The sequence below is a fragment of the Phacochoerus africanus genome, chromosome 3 (genome assembly GCF_016906955.1).
Source record: "Phacochoerus africanus isolate WHEZ1 chromosome 3, ROS_Pafr_v1, whole genome shotgun sequence".
Taxonomy (NCBI): Eukaryota; Metazoa; Chordata; class Mammalia; order Artiodactyla; family Suidae; genus Phacochoerus; species Phacochoerus africanus.
Genome location: NC_062546.1, coordinates 88062892 through 88086933, shown reverse-complemented (window position 1 = coordinate 88086933; position 24042 = coordinate 88062892). Strand labels below are relative to the sequence as shown.

The 24042-nt window shown below is 39.0% G+C and overlaps 1 protein-coding gene across 5 annotated transcripts; it reads right to left on the bottom strand.

Annotated features, from left to right (window-relative positions):
- Positions 1 to 784: 784 nt before the first annotated feature.
- INSIG2 (insulin induced gene 2) lies at positions 785 to 22582 on the bottom strand. 5 transcript variants are annotated; one of them, XM_047772101.1, is made up of 6 exons: positions 22503 to 22528; positions 13918 to 13925; positions 6973 to 7097; positions 3634 to 3800; positions 3069 to 3168; positions 785 to 1772 (listed from the first exon to the last, which is right to left on the bottom strand). In XM_047772101.1, exons 3-6 carry the CDS (start codon positions 7015 to 7017, stop codon positions 1731 to 1733), a joined length of 354 nt encoding a protein of 117 aa, XP_047628057.1. In that variant the 5' UTR covers positions 7018 to 7097; positions 13918 to 13925; positions 22503 to 22528; the 3' UTR covers positions 785 to 1730. The 5 variants fall into 5 exon arrangements, with proteins under 5 accessions (XP_047628057.1, XP_047628058.1, XP_047628055.1 ...); XM_047772099.1 differs by having other exon boundaries at positions 787 to 1772; positions 13536 to 13925; positions 22503 to 22553; XM_047772098.1 differs by lacking the exon at positions 22503 to 22528 and adding an exon at positions 17094 to 17114 and having other exon boundaries at positions 787 to 1772; positions 13536 to 13925.
- Positions 22583 to 24042: the final 1460 nt, after the last annotated feature.

The window sequence follows — 24042 nt, the reverse complement described above, 5'->3', positions numbered from 1 at the left end:
TCTCAGTCTGACGGTAATGGTTTTAAAATCAACAATTATCTACTTGACATTTTAAGAAAGCATGAGCACACAAACATACACACACATATGCACACACACATACACATACACGTACATACACTCTTCCAGGGTAAGCAGAAATTTTCATCCTTGTGTATCAGACAGCTGCCATCAATTTCAAAAATAAAAATTGGGGGAAAAAGTTAAATAAGAATATGTTTAAATCATACTTAAAGGGCTCTAGCTTTTGGAAAGATATGCACAAAACTGTTATCAAGATCTTTAACATGTACAAATATGCCCTCTCAGTCACTCTTAAACAATTTATTCTTAACTATTCACTAATGGGCATGTGAATACACAAGGAGTTACGGGCTCATCCATTCCCCAGATGGCAAGCTACTGACAATCAGTCATAGGATGCAGCCCAGCTCAAGTGGTTTGTTTACTTTATTGAACTCAGTAGACTAAAGAACACAAGAGAATCAGAATTTTCATTTTTACCTGTTTGGGTTTTCTTCTATGTGTTCTATGTACAAACGCAGTGGAATACTGTGTTGCAAATGACAGTTAATCACTTAATACTTTGTGGTACTGCAGAAGATTATTTTGTATTCCCAAAACATATTTATTCTAGTTACACTTTTCAAAGGCCCTTACTTTTTTTATTTTTATTTATTTATTTATTTATTTATTGTCTTTTTAGGGCCTCCCCTGCAGCATATGGAGGTTTCCAGGATAGGGGTCTAATTGGAGCTGTAGCCGCCGGCCTAGGTCACAATCACAGCAACACAGGATCCGAGCCGCATCTGCAACCTACACCACAGCTCACGACAACGCGGGATCCTTAACCCACTGAGCAAGACTAGAATTCAAACCTTCAACCTAGTCAGACTCGTTCCTAGTTGGATTCATTTCTGCTGCATCACCACGGGAACTCCCAAAGGCCTTTACTTTTAATGATACGTATTCTTCTAGATTTAGACTAAAAACAATTTCAGGCTGATAAACTCTCCTGCTCGTCATTTTTACTTCTAGTAAAATTTGTTAAAACAAAAAATTACTCTTTGGACTCTCTCCATTAATGCAAGTTTGAAATGTTTCATGGAAGTTCTTTTTCATCATATATTAAAACACCCAAAGCTATCTGAGACAACATTAAAATAGACACTAACCACATATTAGGGTACCCAGAACTCAGACTGCTATAATTAGAAAAATAAAAAGGCACAACTGCAAGCGAAAGAGAATATACCAGCTTTCCATTTTCTTTTTTTTTTTTTGGCTTTCCTCATATTTTATTTCACTAAGTTTATAAATTGTTCAAAGCATTCTTATACTCTGCATGATGATAACAGAATATTTTGGCACATCAACATTGTGATACAATATACAGTATGTTTAAAAAATTAATGTAAAAATTTAATCTATTAATCAACATTTTTTTAAAGTAGTGCATATATATTTTACAGTTAAGTCAAATACATACAGGTTTGTACTTGATTTACAGATGAAGCAATCACAGATTGCACTAATATATGTATGTGTGTGTATACACATACATACACACACACACACACACACACACACACACACACACACACACACACCAGTCAAGGGAAAAACTGCATCCTGGCAATTTTACAGTCCAAAGTTTTGTTGGTATAGCTATCATTTAAATGCCCTTTTGAATCTTGTTTTTCTGAACAAAAGATATATTTTTGCCTTCTTCATTCTTGATGAGATTTTTCTGCGATAACTTTACATTCATACTGTAAAAATTAAAAGGTTAAAAGGTTAACAGTTTATTCTGAATAGCAATTTCCATATAAACTAAAAAGTCTAAATCTTAACAGTTTACTATTATTGGATCCCTTTATTCCTCAAAGAATCTGAGAGTTACTCAACTATTAGGATTAAATGACAAGTGTGATAGGGAAAAAGAAAATTTATGTTCTAGAATTGAAAGAGGCATCGCCAAAAGAAGGAAAAATGATACGCCTGCATTATAAGCAAATAACAGTATATGATTTAGATCAACCCTAGACTATGAAAAGAAGCAAAATAAATTTCTTTGTGTGCCCATTAAGGCATAACAGCAAAGGAAAGGTCATGAACTTAAGGTCAGGACAAATATGAATTCAGATAATATTTTTTCAAATGACTTTAAAACTGAAAGGAAAAAATCTACTCTATTAGTAAAAGCTTCTGGTGAAAACAATATTTTAAAAACATATACCCATTATTCAAAATTAAGTAAACCAACAGACTTAGGATAATTGGGTGGCTAGATTGCCAAAAAGAAAGCAACGTAGAAGTTCCCGTCGTGGCGCAGTGGTTAACGAATCCGACTAGGAACCATGAGGTTGCGGGTTCAGTCCCTGCCCTTGCTCAGTGGGTTAACGATCCGGCGTTGCCGTGAGCTGTGGTGTAGGTTGCAGATGCGGCTCGGATCCTGCGTTGCTATGGCTCTGGTGTAGGCTGGCAGCTACAGCTCCGATTAGACCCCTAGCCTGGGAACCTCCATATGCCGTGGGAGCGGCCCAAGAAATGGCAAAAAGACCAAAAAAAAAAAAAAAAAGCAACGTATACTGCAATTTCAATTTTCTCAGGTGGCTAAAATCGTAAAAGTGACAATGCTTATTCATGAGACTGCTGTGGCATCTGAATGCTACTGCCCCACACTTGCAATCTATGACTGGGCTTATCAACAATGTCCTTTTCCTTCTTAGCTAAAACAATCAAACATCTTGATTTGCTGGAAATAGTCCTAATTTATATCTACTGCAGTAACATAATTGTAAGTAGTGCCTCTTCTCACTTTTAAAATTGTCCCTTTCTCATGGAACAGAAATGTATATTAGTAAAATAAATTCATTGATTAATAAAAATTGGAGGATAAATCATAACACCCTATATAATACATTTTAGCTTTTCTATTCAGGGTTCCTTCCATTTTTAAGACACTTGTGATTAAATTCTTCCCAATGATTTATTCCACTACTGTCTGGAGAAAATCTGTCTTACATCTCAACAACATAAAAGTGACTAAATAAGCATAAACATACCATTGCTAGTTGTCGACCAATGTTTCCCATTGTTATGCCTCCAGCAAAAAATATACAGGGTAACCAAGAACGAACATAGAGAAAATCTGGAGATGTATATCTAGAATGAAAGAAATACTTTTAACAACCCACACAGGAAGTACAATGACACTTAAGATAATGGCAACGAATTATTAAACAATGGAAATAAATTACTCTATTGATTAAAATGGCTTAAACAGTTTCATTTTTTTAATTTCTTTTTTTTTTTAGGGCTGTAGGTGTAGCATATATAAGTTCCCAGGCTAGGGAGTGAATCGGAGCTACAGCTGCCAGCCCGCGCCACAGCCACAGCCATGCCAGACCTGAGCTGCATCTGCGACCTACTCCACAGCTCTTGGCAACACAGGATCCTTTAACCCACTGATCGAGGCCAGGGGTAGAACCCGAATTCTCATGGCTACTTGTCGGGCTGGTTTCCACTGAGCCATGATGGGAACTCCCTAAAGCAATTTTAAAAATCTCAATTCTGAATTCAGTTATCATTTTCTTATTTTAGCAAACAAGCACCAAAAAGAATACTTACTGATAAACACCATTATAGACTAGCAGCTGAGTGACCAAGGTTGCCAAGAAAGCAATTCCTACTCCAAGGCCAAAACCACTTCTAGATCTATCAAAAGTCCACCACAGTCCAATGGAGAGTGCAGCCAGTGTGAGAGACAACTGTATGTTGTTATCAAAATCCACTTTCTGAGATTAGTGTTAAAGAATCATCTTAAAACTGGTAACCAAATAATATCACCCATTCATTTTTCTAAAATAAGAGATGTTAACGTTAAAAAGGGAATAGACTGCTTTAGTTTAGTGCCTTCAGTTTTTAGCACAATGCATAAAACTAGGGGGGATTAAAATTATCTCTGGTATTCACTAAAGATACACAGAGGACAGGATACTTCTCTAATAGGTCTCACCAACGTGTAATCTCCAAAAAAAACAGCACTCTACATACATTTCCAATTTATGTATTCCAATTTTGGATCAGACCCATTATTTAAGAAATGCTTTGTTTGCAAAAATTATAACTAGAAGCCTCAGAACACAAGTATTGCTAAAGGAACACCCTTTTGCTAAAAAGGAAACCGATATTACTTCTCACACAGGTTTAGAATTACTTGAGAATCATACAGGAACTTGAAAATGGAAGAGTTGACAGCTATTTAACAGGGTACCACATTCTCTATATGATTTACTGACAGACACATTTTACAATAATGCAGTTCAGAAACGAGAGTACCAAGGACACAGTATCCCTTTCTATTATGTCAACTGTTCTAGTTTTAATTTGTTGAGGATAAAGCCTTGAAGTGAACATTATCTTGCAACCTGCCAAGCTATTTTGGTGCCTGAGACTTTCTGGTATAGGACAGTTTGCGCAAATGATGTTTTATTTCCATCATCTACTTAAGCACCCATTCACAAATGTACAGCCCTTTTCTACTCCAAAATCTCTGGGCAAAATGAAGCTTCATAAATTCAATTTTCTCATATCTTTGCTAGAGGATTACACTAAAGGAATTAATTTCAAGTATCATTAAAAGGGCATTATCTATGTCCCAAAGGCCGTATCTTGGCTCTACATCCAGCTCCCCAGGGGAGACTACATATCTTGCCAAACTAACTGGCCACACTGCAACTAGAGAGAAGTTCAAAAAAGTGCATATAAAGCCATTTTCTACTTCCCATAACACCCTGTTGTTTATCACCATGACCCCCCCTCCTAACCAACCAGAGGGCATCCTGAACACCAGCCTACTTACAGTCTCAGCTATTATGGGTCACTCAAGGCCAGTCCTTGTTTAGGCTTGATGTATCAAGAAGTCTACAGTCTATGGGTACGCTTTCCGAAAAAGCTCTTAGTCTTTAGAGGGCATTATACCTCAAACTCCAAAGCTTGTGCTCTGATTTCTCTATGGAATAGACATTCTTGTCAAGAGTGGAATGTGACATTACTGGGTGCTCTCTTTGCTAACTAAACTAACTTTGTTAAGAGTCGAAACAAAATAAGGAGGCTTCTAGGGTAAACAGATAAAACTTCAATCATAAAAATAGCACAATGTGATTTTCTAGAGTCTAGGTAACCTGTTTTTAAGCCTGTGTTATAAAGTGTGTAAACATTTTGGGTTTTGCTTAAAGGATGAACAGAATAATTAAGACTGCTAAATTTAAGGATTTCATTGAGAGAAAAAGAAAAGAATGACCAAAGCAAAGAATTTAAATTAGGTAAGTCTTCTAAATACCATAAAAGGTTATTTAAACTTCTCAACCTAAAAAGGGCTGAACTGTCTAGGATAGAAAAATCTAATCCACCAGACAGAGATTAATTTACACATCCGTGGGGCTACCAGGTAGGAGAGGGAAACTTCCTAGACCTGAGTCAGGATCTCTAGGGTCTGGTCTCAGCACCGGCACAGCCTCACAATATGAATGACTTAGCAAAGTACCAAACCTCTTCAGCTTTCACTTCTCTTCCTATCTTTATAAAGAAAATGTGAAAGTAGGGGATTTCTAAGCTTTCTACTAGATATAATATTCTATGAGTATCTTTTTAAATCTCTCCTAACCAAGAGAATTGTATAAAATCCTAAATCTCAATGATTTTGCCAGCCTAAACATGTTGAGAAATTCTTTAATACAAAAGAATAGGGGAAAAGCCAAAATGATAAGAGCCACTGAGGGACTTCCAAAGTCACAAATCTCCAAGAGCCAGCCCAACTGGAAACAGCAAGGCAGATGTGTTTTCAGAATCAAAGACTGCTTCTTTCCTTGGTTCCTCTTCCACGGCTTCTCCAAAACAGCTCAATACTTTCTGTAAGAGACACGGGAATCACCACCCACCCTCTCTCCAACTAACTGCCAGCCCTGAGCCTAGTGCAGTGGCAAGAGGAAACTTTGGGCAGCCTGAGTCACATGTCTTCTCTTCCCTGAAGAGGTTCCTGCCACCTCCACTCTTTAAGCTATGTCTTCTAAAAAAGGGAAGGCTGATCTAGCATCTCCCAGATTCTCTTCTACAAAGGCAAGGCAGGGCAGGGCCCGGGGAGGTGGGGGGGAAGGGAGGATGACAGGATAAAAACCTTATGAGGGCAAAAACTTTTGTTTTGGGGGTAGACACTTTTTTTTTTTTTCCGGAGGGGTAAAAGGTAGAGGAGAAAAGGGAAATAGAGGCTACCTTGTCCTTTTAGCCAGGACAGCATGAAAATATTCATTAATCACTAAATTATCAGAATCTTTAAAATGATTAAAAATACGTAACTTAGGGAAAAAAGTTCTTTTTGGCCACAGTCTAAGTTGGCTATTTCTACTTCTATCACCTTTTAAGAACATTCATGTGCTGATAAACACCAACAAATGACAGTCTGTCTTTAAATATATATATACACACACAAACACATACATATATAATATTTATAAATATATTATTTACATTTAATTTGAGGAATATATATATATATATATACACACACACACACAGAACAACTAGCACCTGAAGCCACCACCCATCCTTACTGGCAAATCTTAAGTGAAGAAAGAAAGAGAGAAAAGAAATTCCTTTGAAATCTACCTGTTTCAATGTTAGAGTTACCAAAACTACATGGAGGTAACTGAGTATTGTAATTTAAGAAAAATATGTAAATTTAAAAATGTGCCAAGTTTCGAAGTGATACTGAAAACCAGGGGTTGCAATGAAAGGCTCTACCCAACACTGTGACTTCAGGGCCACAAGATACTTGAACGTAGCACACATTCTTTTTATCACTAAGTGGGCAGATCACAAATTGACGACAAAGCTGCAAGGAGCTGTTTAACCTTTGGTTTGTCGAAAGCTGCTTTGTTATTATACATTTCATTACAGTGGAAAGGATACAGCGCTGGCGTGATTTATACCAACAAAGACGGCTACGCACCGCATTACACTGGACCACTCTCTTTTAAATTTATGTGGTTCTCCTAGATGCCTGTCAATGCAGGGGTATAATAACCCAATCACAGCTGTGGGGGGAAAAAAGGGAAAAAGTTAAGTCATCTCCAATGGTATACAGGCAAAACTTAAGCTAAGAGTCACTACAACCAGCATAAGCATTTGAAAGATTTTTAGAGAAGATCTTCAACTTGCTTAATGTTAATTGTTGATATTTTAAGCTTATCTTTCAAAAGAAAAAAGTGACAATAACACCATTGAAGACAGCATTGTAAATGATTATAATATTCTCAGTAGGCAAACACTATTTCAGTGTATGATTCAGAATTTAGCAGATTGAACCAGATGATTCATGCTACTTTTCCACTACTATTATCTCTGAGACTTGAAAAGCATCAAACCAGTTGGCAGTGAAGCAATGCTCTCTCTAAGCTATATGACCATGAAACGTGCTATCAAATGCCACAAGTCTGAAGAGAAATTCAAAGTGTAAACATGTACAAACTCATCACACATGTAATGCCATCCAGATGGAAGAACCTTGCCGTCCCAACTTCTGGTCTCAGTCCCTTCCAACCCGGCCCTCTAAAGAGACTCTAAGGCAGGTTGTCAAAGCAGAAAGACTCACAACAGAAATCTACTCGTGACACTCATTCAGCACAGAGGAAAAATGGAAGAAACATGGACTAGAGAAGTATAAATTTTTGGTTAAAATTAAAACTCACTGTTAAAAGATCAGAAGAAATCATTTTAGTGCAATTCTTAATTTTGGAAAGAACCTCTTCAATGCTAACGGTGTAATCAGTTATGAATTACAGTATGCTACATGTCTATAATTGAGACTCAAAATATTCTCACTCCATTTTTAACTTTAATACTTGTCAAACCTTATCATTGTATTCATTTAGTGGAATAGGATTTTAAATGCTAAGTTAGTCATTTAAAAAAGAGTATTTAATGAATCAAAACATTCTTCAGCAAGTTATGAGGAAAATAGACTTCTACGGATTAAAGTTACTGGGAAATAGCTGGGCAGCTTTAATTTGCTAATCTTCCTAAAAACGGAATGTTTATGCTGCCATTCAGTAATAAAAACACAATTGTCACATCAGTTGAAAAGTACGTTTAACAGTCCAATATTACTTACGATGTATCATGAAATTACTGTACCCAAATCTAAGTGCCTGAAGGGTCAGAAGCCCCTTGCCTGGCCCAGTGTTGGCCAGCTCTAGCTCACAAAAATGCATTGTCTTGAAGGAAAAACAGAAATTGATTAATATAAAAATTCATGGGCCAGCAGACCAATGGAGGAACATTAAAAAGAAGCTGCATGGCCACCCTTCCATCTGGAGTAGGGACATTGCCATGATATACACATTTTCTAATCCACAAAACTGAAAGTGTCTTCTGAATCAGGCTTTTATTGAGGATAGATGGCCACCAGACCATCAAGAAATTAACAACAAATTTCAGCAATGCAGAACTCCAACAACTATTAGTAAATTTAAAAGTTCCACATTTTATTCCTATTTAAAAGGTACTGTTCTAAAATCCTGTGAGATTAACTGACAGCATTTCCAAATTTCTACAAAATTAAAGTGGCAACAAGCATGTCTAACAGTTGAAATATATCTACATGAATATTGCCTCTTTTTTTGTTCTCAAGGGTCATGAAACTAGCAGCCCATGTCACATCCCTCTTCCCTCTCTTTCTCTCTCTCTTCTCCCTTTGCCTGTTGCTGAGGAAATCAACTAAGATCAGGCACTCCAAGTCAATTTTCCTCAGCAGCTGATGCCACAGGTAAAGAATTATCACATAGAGAGTACTGACATGTGTGTGCAAAGACCTAAATAAGTAAAATTGACTATATTTTTATGCATGTGATGTCAGACTCACAAGTGAGAGACAAGTGAGGAGAGCAAGCAAAAACAGAAAAAGAAATTTAAACTGCCACGCTGCCAACCCTGGGATTTGCCAATAAAAATCAAACCCATTGAGTATGCATGGTTCTCGGCTGCTCACTGAGAGGGAGAATTCAAGAGAGCTTGTCACTTCCCATTAAATGTCTTCTTTCTTTCCTTTAAACAGAGGCCTGGCATAGTCTGAGGGCAACACCTACAGCACAGTGAGAGCTCACCATTGAGAGCTGTACCAGAGGTGTGTCTGGCCTTTTCCTTTTTCTATACATTCTTATTTTAACAAGAGAGGCTGTTAAAATCATGCCTGTGTTAAATCAAAGGCAAACATAGTCCTGCTTAATCAGGTGGTTCTCTGATGCAAAAATCACACTTCTTGGAATGTATTTCAATTATTTCCTAGCGACTTGTTATATGCTACCAAGACCAAAAACAAGAGAGGTTTGTACAACAATATTAAGTCATCGTTTTTTCATAGTACCGTGTTTAATGCAGTGATGCACTAAAAGGAAGAGTTAAATCAAATATTTCTCAAGGAAAAAGAGCTGAGAAAGCAAAACCACTGAATGAGGCAGACTTTGACGGAAAACTACAACAGGATAGGCAGTGTGTTCATCCAACAGACAAATAAGCCCCCATGATATGTCTGGTTCTCGGTATTTGCTAGGGATTTAAAAAGGAAAAATGAGTAAGACATGATCCCAGTCCTAAAGTGGCCACCAAAACAATTAAACAGAGTAACATGTTAGAGGCAGCACTGACAGGGCCCAGGGTCCAGCCTTCTCCTGGCATGTGCAGAGGGGAGGCAGGGTACTAGGGTGTCAGGAAAGCTTCCTAGAAGAAGCGACCTTTAAAGCAGGAGCCTTCAGCAGATGAGTGGTCTGGAAAGGGCTTTCTAATCAAAGGGAAGTATTTGAGGAAAAGCATGGACAGTGAAAAATACCCAGTATCATCTGGAAACGGCAAGCTTTAGGCAGAAACAGAGCTTCAGGGTCTGATTTCTCTTACAGAGGTGAGTGTACCACATAGGACAGAGGAGGGGGAACAGGACAGGGGGTAATGGGGAGCAGGCAGAATCTGAGGCAGGAAAAGACAAGACTGAAAATTCCAAGCAGAGTAGTTGAAGGCCTAGACCAAGTGACAGACAGGGGAGAGATGTAAAATCTAGAACCTGGATGTGGGAGGTGAGAGAGAGGAGGAGCCTTGCAAGGCTCTCCAGGAATTGGGTAACTGACTGAAAGGCTCAACAGGAAAAGTCTATCTGCTTTTCCTTTTTAAATTAGATAGTAGTTTCATAGGTATGGACCCAATCTGGTTACTTGTGATTTGTCAGTCAACCTCTCTAGTTATTTCAGTCACACAATGATATGTACGTTTTCTCTCCTATTTATTCTTCAGAAAGATTCCTCTGTAGCTCTCAATCAGGTTCAAGAGGTTCTAATTCTCTAATTCTTAAGCGCTGCACACATACAGAAGTGAATCAACTTGAAACGCCACCCATTATTAAACTAAAAATAGAGAACCAGAAAAGGAAAATGAGATCAAAAGGAGTTTACCAGAGTTCTCTACTAGTCATCTCTCCAGAAGCACCACAGGCAAATTTTCCAGCACTAGGTTTACATGTAGAAAGCAGTGACTCTGGAGACCCTCCAGAAGGTAGCTGCTCAATCTATGAGTATTAACTACATGGGAAAATCAAAGAACAATCATCGATTTTTCTGATTTAAGATGGTAAGAGCCAAGAGAAGGAGTTCTTGTTGGGGCTTAGTGGGTTAAGAACCCAACACAGTGTCCATGAGGATGTGGGATCCATCCCTGGCCTCGCTCAGTGGGCTAAGGATCTGGCATTGCCACAAGATGCAACATAGATCGCAGATGCAGCTCGGATCTGGGGTTGCCGTGGCTGTGGCACTGACTGCCAATATAGCTCCAATTCGACCCCTGGCCCAGGTAACTTCCATATACCACAAGTGCAACTGTAAAAACAAAAGAAAAAGAAAAGAAAAGAGCCAAGAGGCCAAGAGAGTTTTGAAAATGCACACCAACACACACAAACAAAAACAGACACATACCTTATACATACATGAACCAAACACACTGTTTCTTCCAACATCTACCTTTTTTTCCCTTAATATCTTCCCTAAGATGGGGGGGAGAGCAGTAATTATGCAAGAATCCATTTTTCATCTTTGGCAACTGTCACACATCTGATACCCTCAACCTCACCTACTAAATACCATGGTCTGCCCAACAACATCAACAACACAGCTGACTGAAATTTTGATTTCCCAAGGCCTCCCTATGGGCATTTGCCCAGGTACCTCATGGAAAGAACACACTGCTTTCAGAAGAAGCACTTAAGCAAGAAACATAAATCCAAATCCTCCCCATGAAATGATACAAGGTTAAGTTTGCAAGTGTGACAAGCCTCGTAGCTAGCAAAAGGAAGGACAGTAGGGACAAAGCAACCAAAATGTAGCATTAATGTTTGAAGTTTTCCTAATATATGTGAGTTTGTGGCAAAAGTGCTCACATCACAGGACAGATGCAACCCCTGTTCCTCTCAATAAACGAGGTACGATGAAACCCCAGTCAAGTCTTCCTGCTCCAGCCCAAAATGCATAGTATAAGCCATTCTTCCCCACCTACACCTAGCACTTGGTCTAGAAGGTTCAAAAGAGGTATGCCCACCGAGTGAAGTTTGAAGAACCCCTCCTTCCCCTTCCCTGGCATGTGACTTTCACCTTGCCACACCATTCACTAACTCTGGGACTCTGGGCTCACTGATAACCTTCCTTATCTATCTCTTCATTCCCCCCAAAACAGGCACAATGCCAAACATCTCATTCCTGAGTTGGCCAGACTGATCTCTAGGGTTGAGAGATACAGCCAGCCTTAGTAGACATTCAATAAGAAAGTTTTCCTCCCCAACCTTCCCTTTGTCTATTCTGAAAACACATGTTCTTCCAAGTCCTAAAAAGTTTCTATTAGTAGCTAGATAGGACTTCTACCATAGGAGAAAATAAACAAGTAGAAAAGGTTGTTGGGAAAATTTTTTTGCTTCTGAACTTAAAGGAAAGAAAGGAAAATACATGAGGATTAGTAGATACAACAGAGAATGATAAAATATAATTTATGCTTTCTTCTCTTTGTTTGAACTATGTTGCCTGTTCTCTCAGAGAACAGTAATAACCTCGGAGAAACTAAGAATCATCTTTATAAGCTCTCTTTCAATGCGACTACTATAATAGTGAGAAATCTACACATAAAACATGCTGCAACCTTACCACAGCAATGCCCTTCCATCCATGGAATGTGATGACATAACTGTGTCCAATAGGTTTCATGAGGTCATTTAAAATGTATTATACCTAACTCCTTACCCTGGGACCTCCAGCTCTAGGATGTAAGTCAAGAAGGCTCTACATAATATTGCAAGGGATTTATGTATGTTAAGTATGAGACACCAAATGTAAATTCTTAAAAGCAATTTTCTCTCTCCATCAGAATTCTCTACTACCACATGACTAGGACTTCCTTATGTTACTTAATAAACAAAATAGTCTACTGGTCTCATTAGAAAAAGCCAAAGCACTATTCATTATGGAAACTCACCATCAATAAGGCATTCTGAAATGCTCCATTTTATCCACTAAATGCTATCTACCAAAAAAAGATCTGAAATAAGTAACAGGATGATAAAAATTTTAAGGAAAGAGAATCTATTAATCTCTTTAAGAATTTATTATTCTGAAGGTATGTCTAAAAACAAGATACCAAGGGAAAAAAGCATATACAAAAACCTAAAAAATAATAGCATGAAGCTTTAAACTTGAATAAAACTATGGTCAACCCGTGAACAACATGAGGGGTCCCCTCCCTCTGTACTATCAAGAATCTGCATATAATTTTACAGCAGCCGTCTGTAGCCACAGTTCCACATCTGCAATTCAACCCAGGAATGAGTAGTACTAGAGTATGTATTCATTGAAAAAAAAATTCACAAATACATTCAAGCATGTGTTCTTCAAGGGTCAAAAGCCTTCCATCTTCAAGTTTTTATCTTCTTCAAAAACAAGACAACACACATCAAAACCTTAAAACCAAATATTGATGATGATCAGCAAGATGAAATAAGTTTCTATGAGATGGGTTAATGAAAGAACAAAATAAAGAGGTGAAAAGGCTCATCCCTAAAGGAATCAAGATTGCTTTTAGGATTAAATTTTTAAAGGTCATAGACGTTAGTCAGATACAAATCGGACACAAAAGAGTACATACTCTTTGATTCCATTTATATTACAGTCTAGAACATGCAAAAATAATCCTGTGACAGAAAGAGAAAGTCTGAGGCTGGAGGTAGGGAGTAGACTTCAAAAAAGGCCCAGGAGAACTTAGGAAGTGATAGAAATGTCCTATAGCTGGATTGTGGTGGTGGCTACATGACTGTATGCATTTGTAAAGCAGGTCGATTGTACTGTATATAAATTATATCTCAATAAAGCTGGTTTTTAAAAAGTATTGCTCCGACAATATCTACCCTCATTTACCCTAATTCCTTTCTAGGCGTTACAGAAATAGCCCACACATACCTGAAGCTGTGCCACAGCACGGTGGTACCCACCATGCCGAAGAAAAGATGCTTGCAATCACATCCGGTGGAAAGAGCGTCACATTTCTCTGAATCTGAAGCAAATTTAACACTAATGCAAGAAATACACCAATAAAAAAGAGGACTACTCCTCGAATCATCAAGTTCACACTCTGGCTAGTCACAGATGAGATATAGGGACCACACTTTTTAGGTCCAGGTGACTTTGTCTCTCCTTCCGCCATGGTTTCATAAGTTCAGTAAGTCAGTAAAAAAAAGAAAAAAAGAAGAAGAAATGGTGTCCTAGCTGAAAAGCCAACTGTCTGAACCAAAGCAGGGTGGTGTTTCAACAGTATTGCATCTCGTCCTAAAATAGGACCTACCAGAAATCCTGTAAGAGATAAGAAAAAAGAAATCAATGTGTGTCTAATAAATGACTATACAATTTTCCTGATTTCAATATTAATTAACATTAAAGGACAAAATAATGAAATGACGAGATTATCTATTTAAATTAGTTATTTACTGAATAAGAAGAGGTTTAAAAAGCATTTTATTGGTAATAAAAAATGAAGTGCTAAACTTATATTCATTGGGACAGAATTAATGACCAAAGAGACTTAAAGGTTAAAATAACAGTGAAAACAGCTTGTCTCTGGACAGGTTATCTGAGACATTTCTACTAGAAACTAGAAAATTAAAATCCAGGTTTCTGTTTCTTCTACCAAAATCTCCAAGCCCAAGTAACTGATGGAAAATAAACATATTCGAACTAAAATTGTTGTACTGTTCACAATGAAATGTGACTTGCTCAGGAGGACATTCTTCATAGGGGAACAAAATGACCTGTTTCAATGTTTAATGCTTATACACATGATTTTCTGCACAAAAGTATCTTATAAAAAGCAGGCCAGCACCCACTCACTCACACATACACCAAGTACAGAATCCAGGCCTGATCTGCTCTCCCAGAACCCCAGCTGTGTCCCACCCCTGCCTTGACCCAGTCTGCCTTTAGTGCAATTATGAGAGCTATTGTGAGAAGGCTGGCATAGGAAGCAGAAGAAAGGAAGCTAAGAAAATAAAGACTAACCCCTTGGCTAGATTCAAAGAAATTCGATCCACATGATTTCTGAGCCATAAAACCTAGAACTTTGCAAGTACAATCATTCTAGGTTATTTGCTCACCCCTCTAAACAAAAGCGATCTTTCCTGTGCATAAGTTTGTTTAAGACAAACACCATGTGAGGCTTTCTATGAGCTGTTCTAAGCACCTGACATGTGGTAATGCATTTAACTCTCATGATAACCCTAAAAGGTAAGTGCAAATACATCCATTTTAAAGGTGAGGCAAAAAAGCAAAGAAAGGTTAAGTCACTTAACCAAGTTTCCATCCTTACTAAGAGGGCAAGCTGGGATTCAAAGCCATACACTCTGGCTCCAAAGCCCTTATTTGTACCTTCACATTTAGCCTCTCAAACTGTTGCATATTCCTCTACATTTTTTCTATGAATAGCAACATTTTTTTAAGCGGTAAAGTACTATACAGACTGTTTTTGTAACTTACTACTATCTCGCCCCAAAATAATATATCTTGGACATTGTCCCAACCAGAACATAAACATTTCCTTTGAATCGCAAAGTAATTTATTTAAAACTTTAGCATGGCAATTCTAAAAGCGATCTTATGATGATATGTATAGTTGCTTTACGGATTATAAACTTTTTATGTAGGTCTATTCACTATCATTGCGCCTATATATCCAGAAAGGTAACTGCCTAGCATATAAGGGGAGCTCTACATACTCATATTTATTTAATTAAAGTGGGTTAACTCTTTTTGAACCAAATTACATTGGGTTAAACAAGACTTTTTGGAAGGTAAACCTAACCTAGCACTTAATCATCATTTAAAATATAGTTCCTCTGAACTTCCAAGTTTCAAAGTACATTGCAAATGTATTTGGGAACAAAACCCATGTGTAAATTGGATGGAGGGTTAGGGGAGTTGACTTTAGAAACAAGCAGTATGAAAATGAGAACATCTGTAAGTACTAGTAACTTTCACAGCCTATTAGTTTCATGTGATAAACACAGACACAGGTAGTGTGTGCCTCTACCATACTCAAAGCTCTGTGCCCAACACCTGAGGAGGAAATTCATTACTCAAGCAAGTCCTCCCAAACCTACTTAGTCTATAGCATAACTGAGTTCTGCAGCTTAGTGGCCTAGAGAAAATCAGACATAGTACAGCTGATTCACAGGAAAACATACTCTAAATACCTACTGAAAATCCAGAAAACATTTCCTCATTTTCCTTTTTTTTTCCCTCTGGTCCCCACATGCAGTGGCTTGATGTTGAACTTGGGCCACAGCAGTGAAAGCACCAAATCCTAACCAAGAGACCACCAGGGAGCTCCCAGAAAACATCCCCTCTTGACCTGGCCTTGCAACTATTCTTTGTTTGGTATTCATCATGTCACAGCTACAGAATTCATCATCATCAACATCCTGACTACTGACATAGCACCCATTTATGGAAGGCCTACTCTATGTCAGGCATATAGTACCTCTGAGCTCCACAATAAGACTAAAGGTAGGTATTACCATCTGCACTTCACAAATGAAGAAATAAAGTCAAAGAGACTTAGCCACTTGCCTATGGTCATGTGACCCACAGCATTAGAACTGGAACTGTACCTTACAGATGACTGATTCCAAAACCTACCCTCTTTCCTCTAAACCTTGAGTCCCCCGGGAGAGGATTAAGATGGTGGAATAGAAGGACTGGAGCTCAACTTCTCTCCTAAAAACAACAAAATTCACAACTAAAAGCTGAGCAATCCCCACCCAAATGGACCAGAAACCTTAAAAAAGATATCCTACTTCAGAAGAAAAAGAGGAGGACACATCAAGAGGGGCGATTTCACGATATAAACAACCCATACCTCCTGGGTGGGAAGCTCCACAGACTGAAAACTAACTGGTTCACAGAGAGAGACTCACCTACAGAAGTGAGAGTTCTGAGCCCCACATCAAACTCTCACATGTGGGGATCCGGCACTGGGAGAAAGGGCCCCTGGAGCATCTGGCATTGAAGGCCAGTGGGGCTTGTGTGCAGGAGCTCCACAGGAATGGGGGAAACGAAACGGAGACCCCATTCTTAAAAGGCGCACACAGACTTTCACATGCACTGGATCCCAGGGCAAAGCAAAGTCTCCATGGGAATCTGGGTCAAACCTGACTGCAGTTCTTGGAGGACATCCTGGGAAAACAGGGGTGAACCTGGCTTGTTGTGAGGGAGGGACACTGAAGGCAAAACTCTCAGGAATATTCAGTAGCTGTGCCTTTCTCTGGAGGTGGCCATTTTGGGAAAATCTGGCCCCACCCCTCAGCCAGCTGCTGAGAAGCCCCAGGGCAAACAACAATCCAGGTGGGATCACAGCCCCACCCCTCAGTAAACAGGGCACACAAAGACCCCTCAGGCACACAGCTGCCTCTAATCCCATCCAGAGGCTAAGCCCCACCCACCAGAGGGATTAGAATCAGCTCCACCTACCAGTGGGCAGGCATCAGCCCCTGCCATCAGGAAGCCTACAGCAAGGCCCCATACCGACTTCAGCCACAGGGGGGCAGACATCAGAAGTAAGAGAGGCTACAACTCTATTATCTGTAAAAAGGTCACCACACCAAAAACCTATAAAAATGAAAAGACAGAGAACTATAACTCAGATGAGGGAGAAAGGAAAAACCCCAGAAAATCAGCGAGTAATGAGGAGATTCTCAGCCTCCAGGAAAAAGACTTTAGATTGTTGATGCTGAAAATGATGCAAGACATTGGAAATAAACTGGAGGCAAAGATGGATAACTTACAGGAAACACTGAGCAAAGAGATACAAGATATAAAACTCAAACAAGAAGAGATGCAAAATACAATAACTGAAATAAAAAATTCACTAGAAGCAACCAACATCAGAATACAGGAGGCAGAAGAACGAATAAGCAAGGTGGAGGACAGATTAGTGGAAATTAAGGATGTCGAACAGAAAAGAGAAAAAAGACTGAAAACAAATTAAGAGAGCCTCAGAGATCTCTGGGACAACATTAAATGCAGCAACATCCATATTATAGGGGTGCCAGAAGGAGAAGAGAGAGAGAACAAGACAGAAAAAATATTCCAAGAGATAATAGCCAAAAACTTCCCCAGCATGGGAAAGGAACCACTCACTCAAATCCAGGAAGCACAATGAGTACCATATAAAATCAACCCAAGGAGGAATACACCAAGACACATATTAATCGAACTGAACAAAATTAAAGACAAAGAGAAAATCTTGAAAGCAGCTAGGGAAAGAAATAAGTAACATACAAGGGAACCCCAATCAGGTTATTGGCAGATTTTTCAGCAGAAACTCTGCAGGCCAGAAGGGAGTGACATGATACACTTAATGTGATGAAAGGAAAAAACCTCCAGCCAAGATTACTTTACCCGGCAAGGCTCTCATTCAGATTTGAAGGGGAAATCAAAACCTTCACAGAAAAGCAAAAGTTGAGAGAATTCAGCAACACTAAACCAGCCTTACAACATATACTAAAGGAACTTCTCTAGGCAGAAAAGAAAAGACAGCAACAGGAAACAAAAATTCCACAAATGACAAGGCTCACCAGTAAAGGTATATATACGGTAAAGATACGAAATCATCCATGCACGATTATACTACCAAAATCAGAAATAATGAGAAGAGGTGGGTACAATGCAGGACACTGGAGATGAACTTGCAATTAAGAGAACAACTTAAAACAATCTTGTATAAATATAGACTCTTATATCAAAACTTCAGGGTAACTGCAAACGAAAAATCTACAATTGATACACAAACAAGGAATCTCTGAAGAAGAAATATATTTCATAATAAATAAGTGCATAATCCACCATGAATGGGGTCATTTGACATCATTCTTGGAATGCTGAAGTCTTCTTACATCTGATTCTGATTTCCTCTCCATCAAAGAATTTATGATAATTATAATTAAATAATACAACTGTACAATTAAATAAAAACTAAATAAATAAACCTTGAGTCCCATTCCAGCCCCACTTCTCAGATGTCTTTTTCGGCACATGGGTTTAAAGAAGGGGATTAGGTTACTGAAAATATGGGTAGACATTGGTAAACAATATCAACTATTAATACATTTTCAAGGTACTAAGGCCAATTAAAGTCCAAGCAGAAAGACCATGAGAACAAATACACAAACTTTGATTTTCTTTAAAAGTACTAGATCAAGGAGTAAAAAGATGTATTAAAGAAAAAAAGCATATGGCCGACTTACATACTGTATTAGACCAACATCTGACTCCTCATTTTCCAAACTTCCAGTAATAGCCCCCATCTTCTGCTACTACAACAGCTATTAGAGGTCAAAGAGTACATATATATATTTTAAGTAACCCAAATTGCTCTAGTAAATCATGTGTTTCCGTTTGCGAATTTTTCCAAAAGGGAACTTTATGTTGAATAATGTTTTTACAAGAGCAAAATAGCTCCAGTTTTAAAGTTATTTCAGTTGTGATAGGCCCTAGCTCACAATCACTCACCAGTGTTTGCCAAAGGGCCCTGAGCATTAAGCATTTTGGGCTGGACAATTCCTTATTGTTTGGAACTACCCTAAGCATTGCAAAACATTTAGCAGCCCTGGCTCATGCCCACTAAAGGCCAGTGCATGCCACTCCCACCCACCCCCCGCCCCCCACCAGACAACCTCAAATGGCCCTACATATTTCCAAATGCCCCCAGAGAGAAAATGCCCTCCCACTGAGAGCCACTGATTACTGGACTCTTTCCTCTTGCTAGTTCAAGGCTGCTGTTTATGTTATTCTGCCTCAGCTGTTTATTCAACCTTTCCTCAAAGTGCTTGTTTATAGTTTCCTACTTCACCTCAAAAGCTATCTTTAAAAATAATAAAGCATTTGTTTGATGTTTATTTGAATGAGATTTTTAAGCTATTTTTTTAAATCCAAAAAACTAATTTTATGACTACATAATAATACAATAGTATGTAATTACCAGAGACAAAAAGAAAAGTTAAAATGTGTTAGAATCACAGCATTCTAAAATTTAAGAAATGAAAGAGAATTGGGAGTTCATCTATTCCAGGAGGTGTGTGAGTCTGATACAAAACAAACAAAAACAAAAAGGTTGTGCATATGTACACTTTTCTGGGAAGAGAGGTGGACTTTTCATATTAAATGCTCAGAAAGTCCATGGTCTCAAAGAAATTAAGAACCGGTGATCTAACAATTTAGTGGCAAAGCGAATGAAGCCCAAAGTTGTTAAGTGACAAGATCAAGTGTGCATGCTACTGGATCTTGCTACCACAAACATGTAAACTGAACTCCTGGAAATGGCTAGACTGACTCATCAAAGGGATAAGAAATTCCACAGGACCATTCACTCCCTATTAACACAGCAATTAAGTTCCAAAAAAAAGCTTGTTGTTTATAACAGCCACACATTAGGGGAGCAGGTTATTTTAAAGGGAAAGCTCTTGGACTAAGCATCCCTAATTTGTTTGTTTTAAAATTTGGTTTTCTGATTACATATTAATAATATCATCTTAAAACAAATCACGTCTATATCTTTAAGTGTTACTCTTACAACAATGATAGATTTGAGTCTCCAAAATTTTTAAAAAAAACTATATTTGAAAAATTTAGATTATCCAAAAAATAACTTTCTGATCAGGGAAGAAGTCTCTGGTATAAAGATATCATTTAAAAGACAATCTCGGGAGTTCCCGTCATGGCTCAGGGGAAACGATCTGACTAGCATCCATGAGGACATAGGTTCGATCCCTGGCCTTGCTCAGTGGGTTAAGGATCCAGTGTTGCCGTGAGCTGTGGTGTAGGTTGCAGATGCTACTCAGATCCCACATTGCTGTGGCATAGGCCAGAAGCTACAGCTCCAATTGGAACCCTAGCCTGGGAACTTCCATATATCTCCATATGCCACGGGTGCATCCCTTGGAAAAAAGAAAAAAAAGAGAGAGAGACAATAAATAAATACATAAATAAATAAATAGACAGTCTCTCAACAGATCCTCAACAATAATCCTAGTAAGTAGGTAGGTGTTTTTAATCCTCCTTTTACAAAATATAATAGGTTAAATAACTTTCTAAGATTATAAAACTGTTACCAGGTAGTACCAGGACTAGCCCCAGGCACTCTGACTCCATGTCTGAAGTAGTTCCCTCCACACATTGCTCTACAATAGCATTTTCTACAAAACACCATACAAAAACAAATTAAGTGCCACACAAGAAATGGTTTTTAAAGGCATGTTGATAAACAACTGTTAATACCAAAATAATACTTTTTTCAAAAATAAAAGAAGAAACTTCCACAGGACATGAAAAATTCTACCTTGAGCTCTGATCTACAATTTCTATAAAGTACATTACTGAACAAAAAGAAAAACAGTTCAAATAATTTGGAGAGGTCAATAACAAATCATCAAAATTGGGAAAACATTATTTCCAGTCTATGGCTGCCTGTCAGTGGGTTGATATTATTACTTTTAGATAAACAAAAGAGGATTGTTAAGTGATTCTGAGTTTTGAGAATGAAAATCAAAGTTTACATTTGCCACTGAAACAACTTCCAAGCAATAGGTATTTGAACACAAATACACAAACAAAAACCATCGTTTGGGAATGAATGTCTGATAACAATGAAAATAAGCTGTCTTTAAAATTAATGATTTGCATTTTTCTTTTCCTTTTCAGCCAACCAAACATAAGAGCAACAGTTGTTAGTTTAAAAAGAATCAACCTCTTTCCCAAATATTCATGATTCACAGCTTGGTCACTTTATATCAGATATGTACTGAAAACTATAACAAAACACACTGTTAAATATAACATCCAGAGAAAGAATGAAGAAAACAGGAAGAGTAGTGGCTATTTTTTTTTCTCTGTGGGGCCCCTATTAGTGGCTCCTTTACTCCTTTTCACTCAATACTTCTCTCTCAAGGCCAAGCCCCAAAGTTGGAAGACATAACCTGGCCACTGCTTGTCTGCTTTCATTTCTCCTTCACCCAAGACTGGAATGGTGTCTAATCCTCAGCAACACTGCCATACTGACTCCAGCCAATATCAGTGGACCAGCTGTCAAGTCTATTCATTTCTTCTTGAAGCATTTCCCCACTGATCCTACAAAATAGTAAACTCTTCCTGGGATGTCTTCCTAGACTGTCTAGCTAACACCATATATACATAACTTATTAACTTTTTCCCAACGCTAACTGGACATGGGCCATTATCACTTAGGTTTTAGCACACACACCCCCATCACACCCACAGTGCTTTTCTTTTCCCGATTGCCACTTCCACTGACCAACTCTTAAAATCCCAGAAAACTATCACCAACCGACTTCTAGGTCCTGGCAAGCATTCTCTCTGGCTTTATCCACACACCGACTCCAAAGGTTTCCAATTCCAATCCAAAAATACCAAAGTCCCGTTCGTCAACCCATTATCAACATACCTGTCGGCGGATTCTAAACTTACTACAATATCTACCTTTAGATTCACCCCCAAGTCCTGATAGCTCTCTGCTGGAGAGCTCGCCGACTTCCACCCCGTCAGATCTCCGGGGTCGCCCTTGCCGCCGCCCTCCAGCCTTCTTTCCGCTCCGATACTCTAGCACTGTCCAAGAAGCTTCGGCCTCTCCTAGGAACTCTCCCCGACCCCGCTGTCCCCTTCCGGATCTCGCCTACCCTACCCCAGGTGAGCAGACCACCTCACCCTTCAGGCCCCTTCTATGGTCCTGGCTCCTCGCACTTGCTAAGCAGGGTTCCCAGGCTGCAAAATCGCAAGCGGTTCCTCTTACCGAGGGCCACCCCTTTCCTCAGGTCCCTACCCCCAACAACAAGACACTCGCGCTTCCTGGGAGACCCCCCAACTCACCCCTGTTTCCGCCATCTTCTGGGACCGGCCCCCGCCCCCCTCCGCCGCTTCCTCCTCCCCTCACGTAACTCCGCCTGAGCTTCACTGCGCCTGCGCGCCAGGCGCAGACGCTCTCCCGAAGATAGGGGCAGAAGAACTTCCGGTTTTTACGGGCGCCGAGTAGTGAGCCTGCGAAAGGGGGCAAAAGGACTTCCGATCTCCTTGAGCGTAGCTGCCGGCTACAGGCGTGGACTATCTAGCGGTGGAGGCTACCAAATCAGCTGTTGTTTGCTGACCAGGCAGCAGAGGGTTGTGACGAATGCCCAGACCTGCGGGCGGTGTCAGAGAATCGCACAGCAACACACGCATACCCTGTGGGAGGCGAGGCTCTCCACACGTCCCTCCTCTGAGCCGGGATCTGGGCTCCGGCTAAGGATGCTGACTCGAATTTCTGTGTGCTTTTGCCTGCCTTTGCTCTTTACCTTATTCCTGCACTCCTAAGTCATAACTTCTTTCGAGAAAGAGCGTAGTTGATATTTCTCTCCTTTTCATCCCACAGCATTTTTTTCTGTTTTCATTAATCATCGTTCCCCAAGTTTGACAAAAGCGATTTGTGTACAGTTGCTTTCATAGGAAGAGCTTTAGAGGTTTTCAGCGACGTAGAGAAAATGCAAAGTACAATGCAAAATACAAAAAGGAAATTACAAAGTAGATAAAATTATAATTCCTTGTTGGTTGGAAGTAGTACCGAACCGTAATATGGATGAGGTCAGGTTACTGTGTTCTTGAGGCAAGTTTTAGTTGAAGGTTGGGCCTGGAATCCTTGCTTAAGAGATTTGAAAAGAAGCATTAGTTGGTGAAATTCCTTTGTATTTTTTTTTTTTAACTTTGAACTGATAAATGATAGATGGGTTTGTATGTTTCTGACTTTTTATTGGTACACATATTTCTGAAAATTGAAAAAGACATTGAATTTGCAACAGAATGCTTCCAAACAAGTATCTATCTGACCTTTCTTGTTTTCTCTAATGTTTCCTGTAACTAAGTCTCTTACGTAGGTTTTTACACTACCAGTAAAAAAAAAAAAGTGGGTGGATTATACAGAATGGATATGGAATTGTAAAAAGAAAAGAGAAAAGCACCCAGACAAGAGAGGATTACCTCAAAATATCCCAACATCTGTCATGATTCTCTTTAAAACAACCTGAGTCCCACTCATCTAGGCCATGTCTTCTCTAGGCAAGCTTTCAAACACTTAGAAATTGCCTTCAAGAAAATCCTTAAGGAAAATTTTAACTTGAAAGACCTTTGTTTTAGTTTCAATATTTATTGACTGCAGGGAGGGACAAGACCTAAAAAGCAAGAACCATGTGGCACCAGTTCCTAAGGTTCTTGCATCCAACAGGGTCATTCCTACTGCAGTGTTCTACTTAAGTTTCCTGGCGGTTGTCATGGATGATGTAGTCTTTAAGGAGGCACTGAGTATAGGTAGGCAAATATGATGAGGCTATACATTCTGGTGGGAGTCAGAGTTGGAAAAACAGAATAGATGGAGCATGGA

What these genes read in the sequence shown, in the direction of transcription:
- INSIG2 (XM_047772099.1), bottom strand. Translation starts at nt 13,779, where the DNA reads ATGGCGGAAGGAGAGACAAAGTCACCTGGACCTAAAAAGTGTGGTCCC. An exon ending in GTGCTGTGGCACAGCTTCAG is followed by an intron (nt 7,098 to 13,535) that starts GTATGTGTGGGC and finishes TTCCCCCCACAG; the next exon opens with CTGTGATTGGGTTATTATAC. An exon ending in GTCTATAATGGTGTTTATCA is followed by an intron (nt 3,169 to 3,633) that starts GTAAGTATTCTT and finishes CTTTCATTCTAG; the next exon opens with ATATACATCTCCAGATTTTC.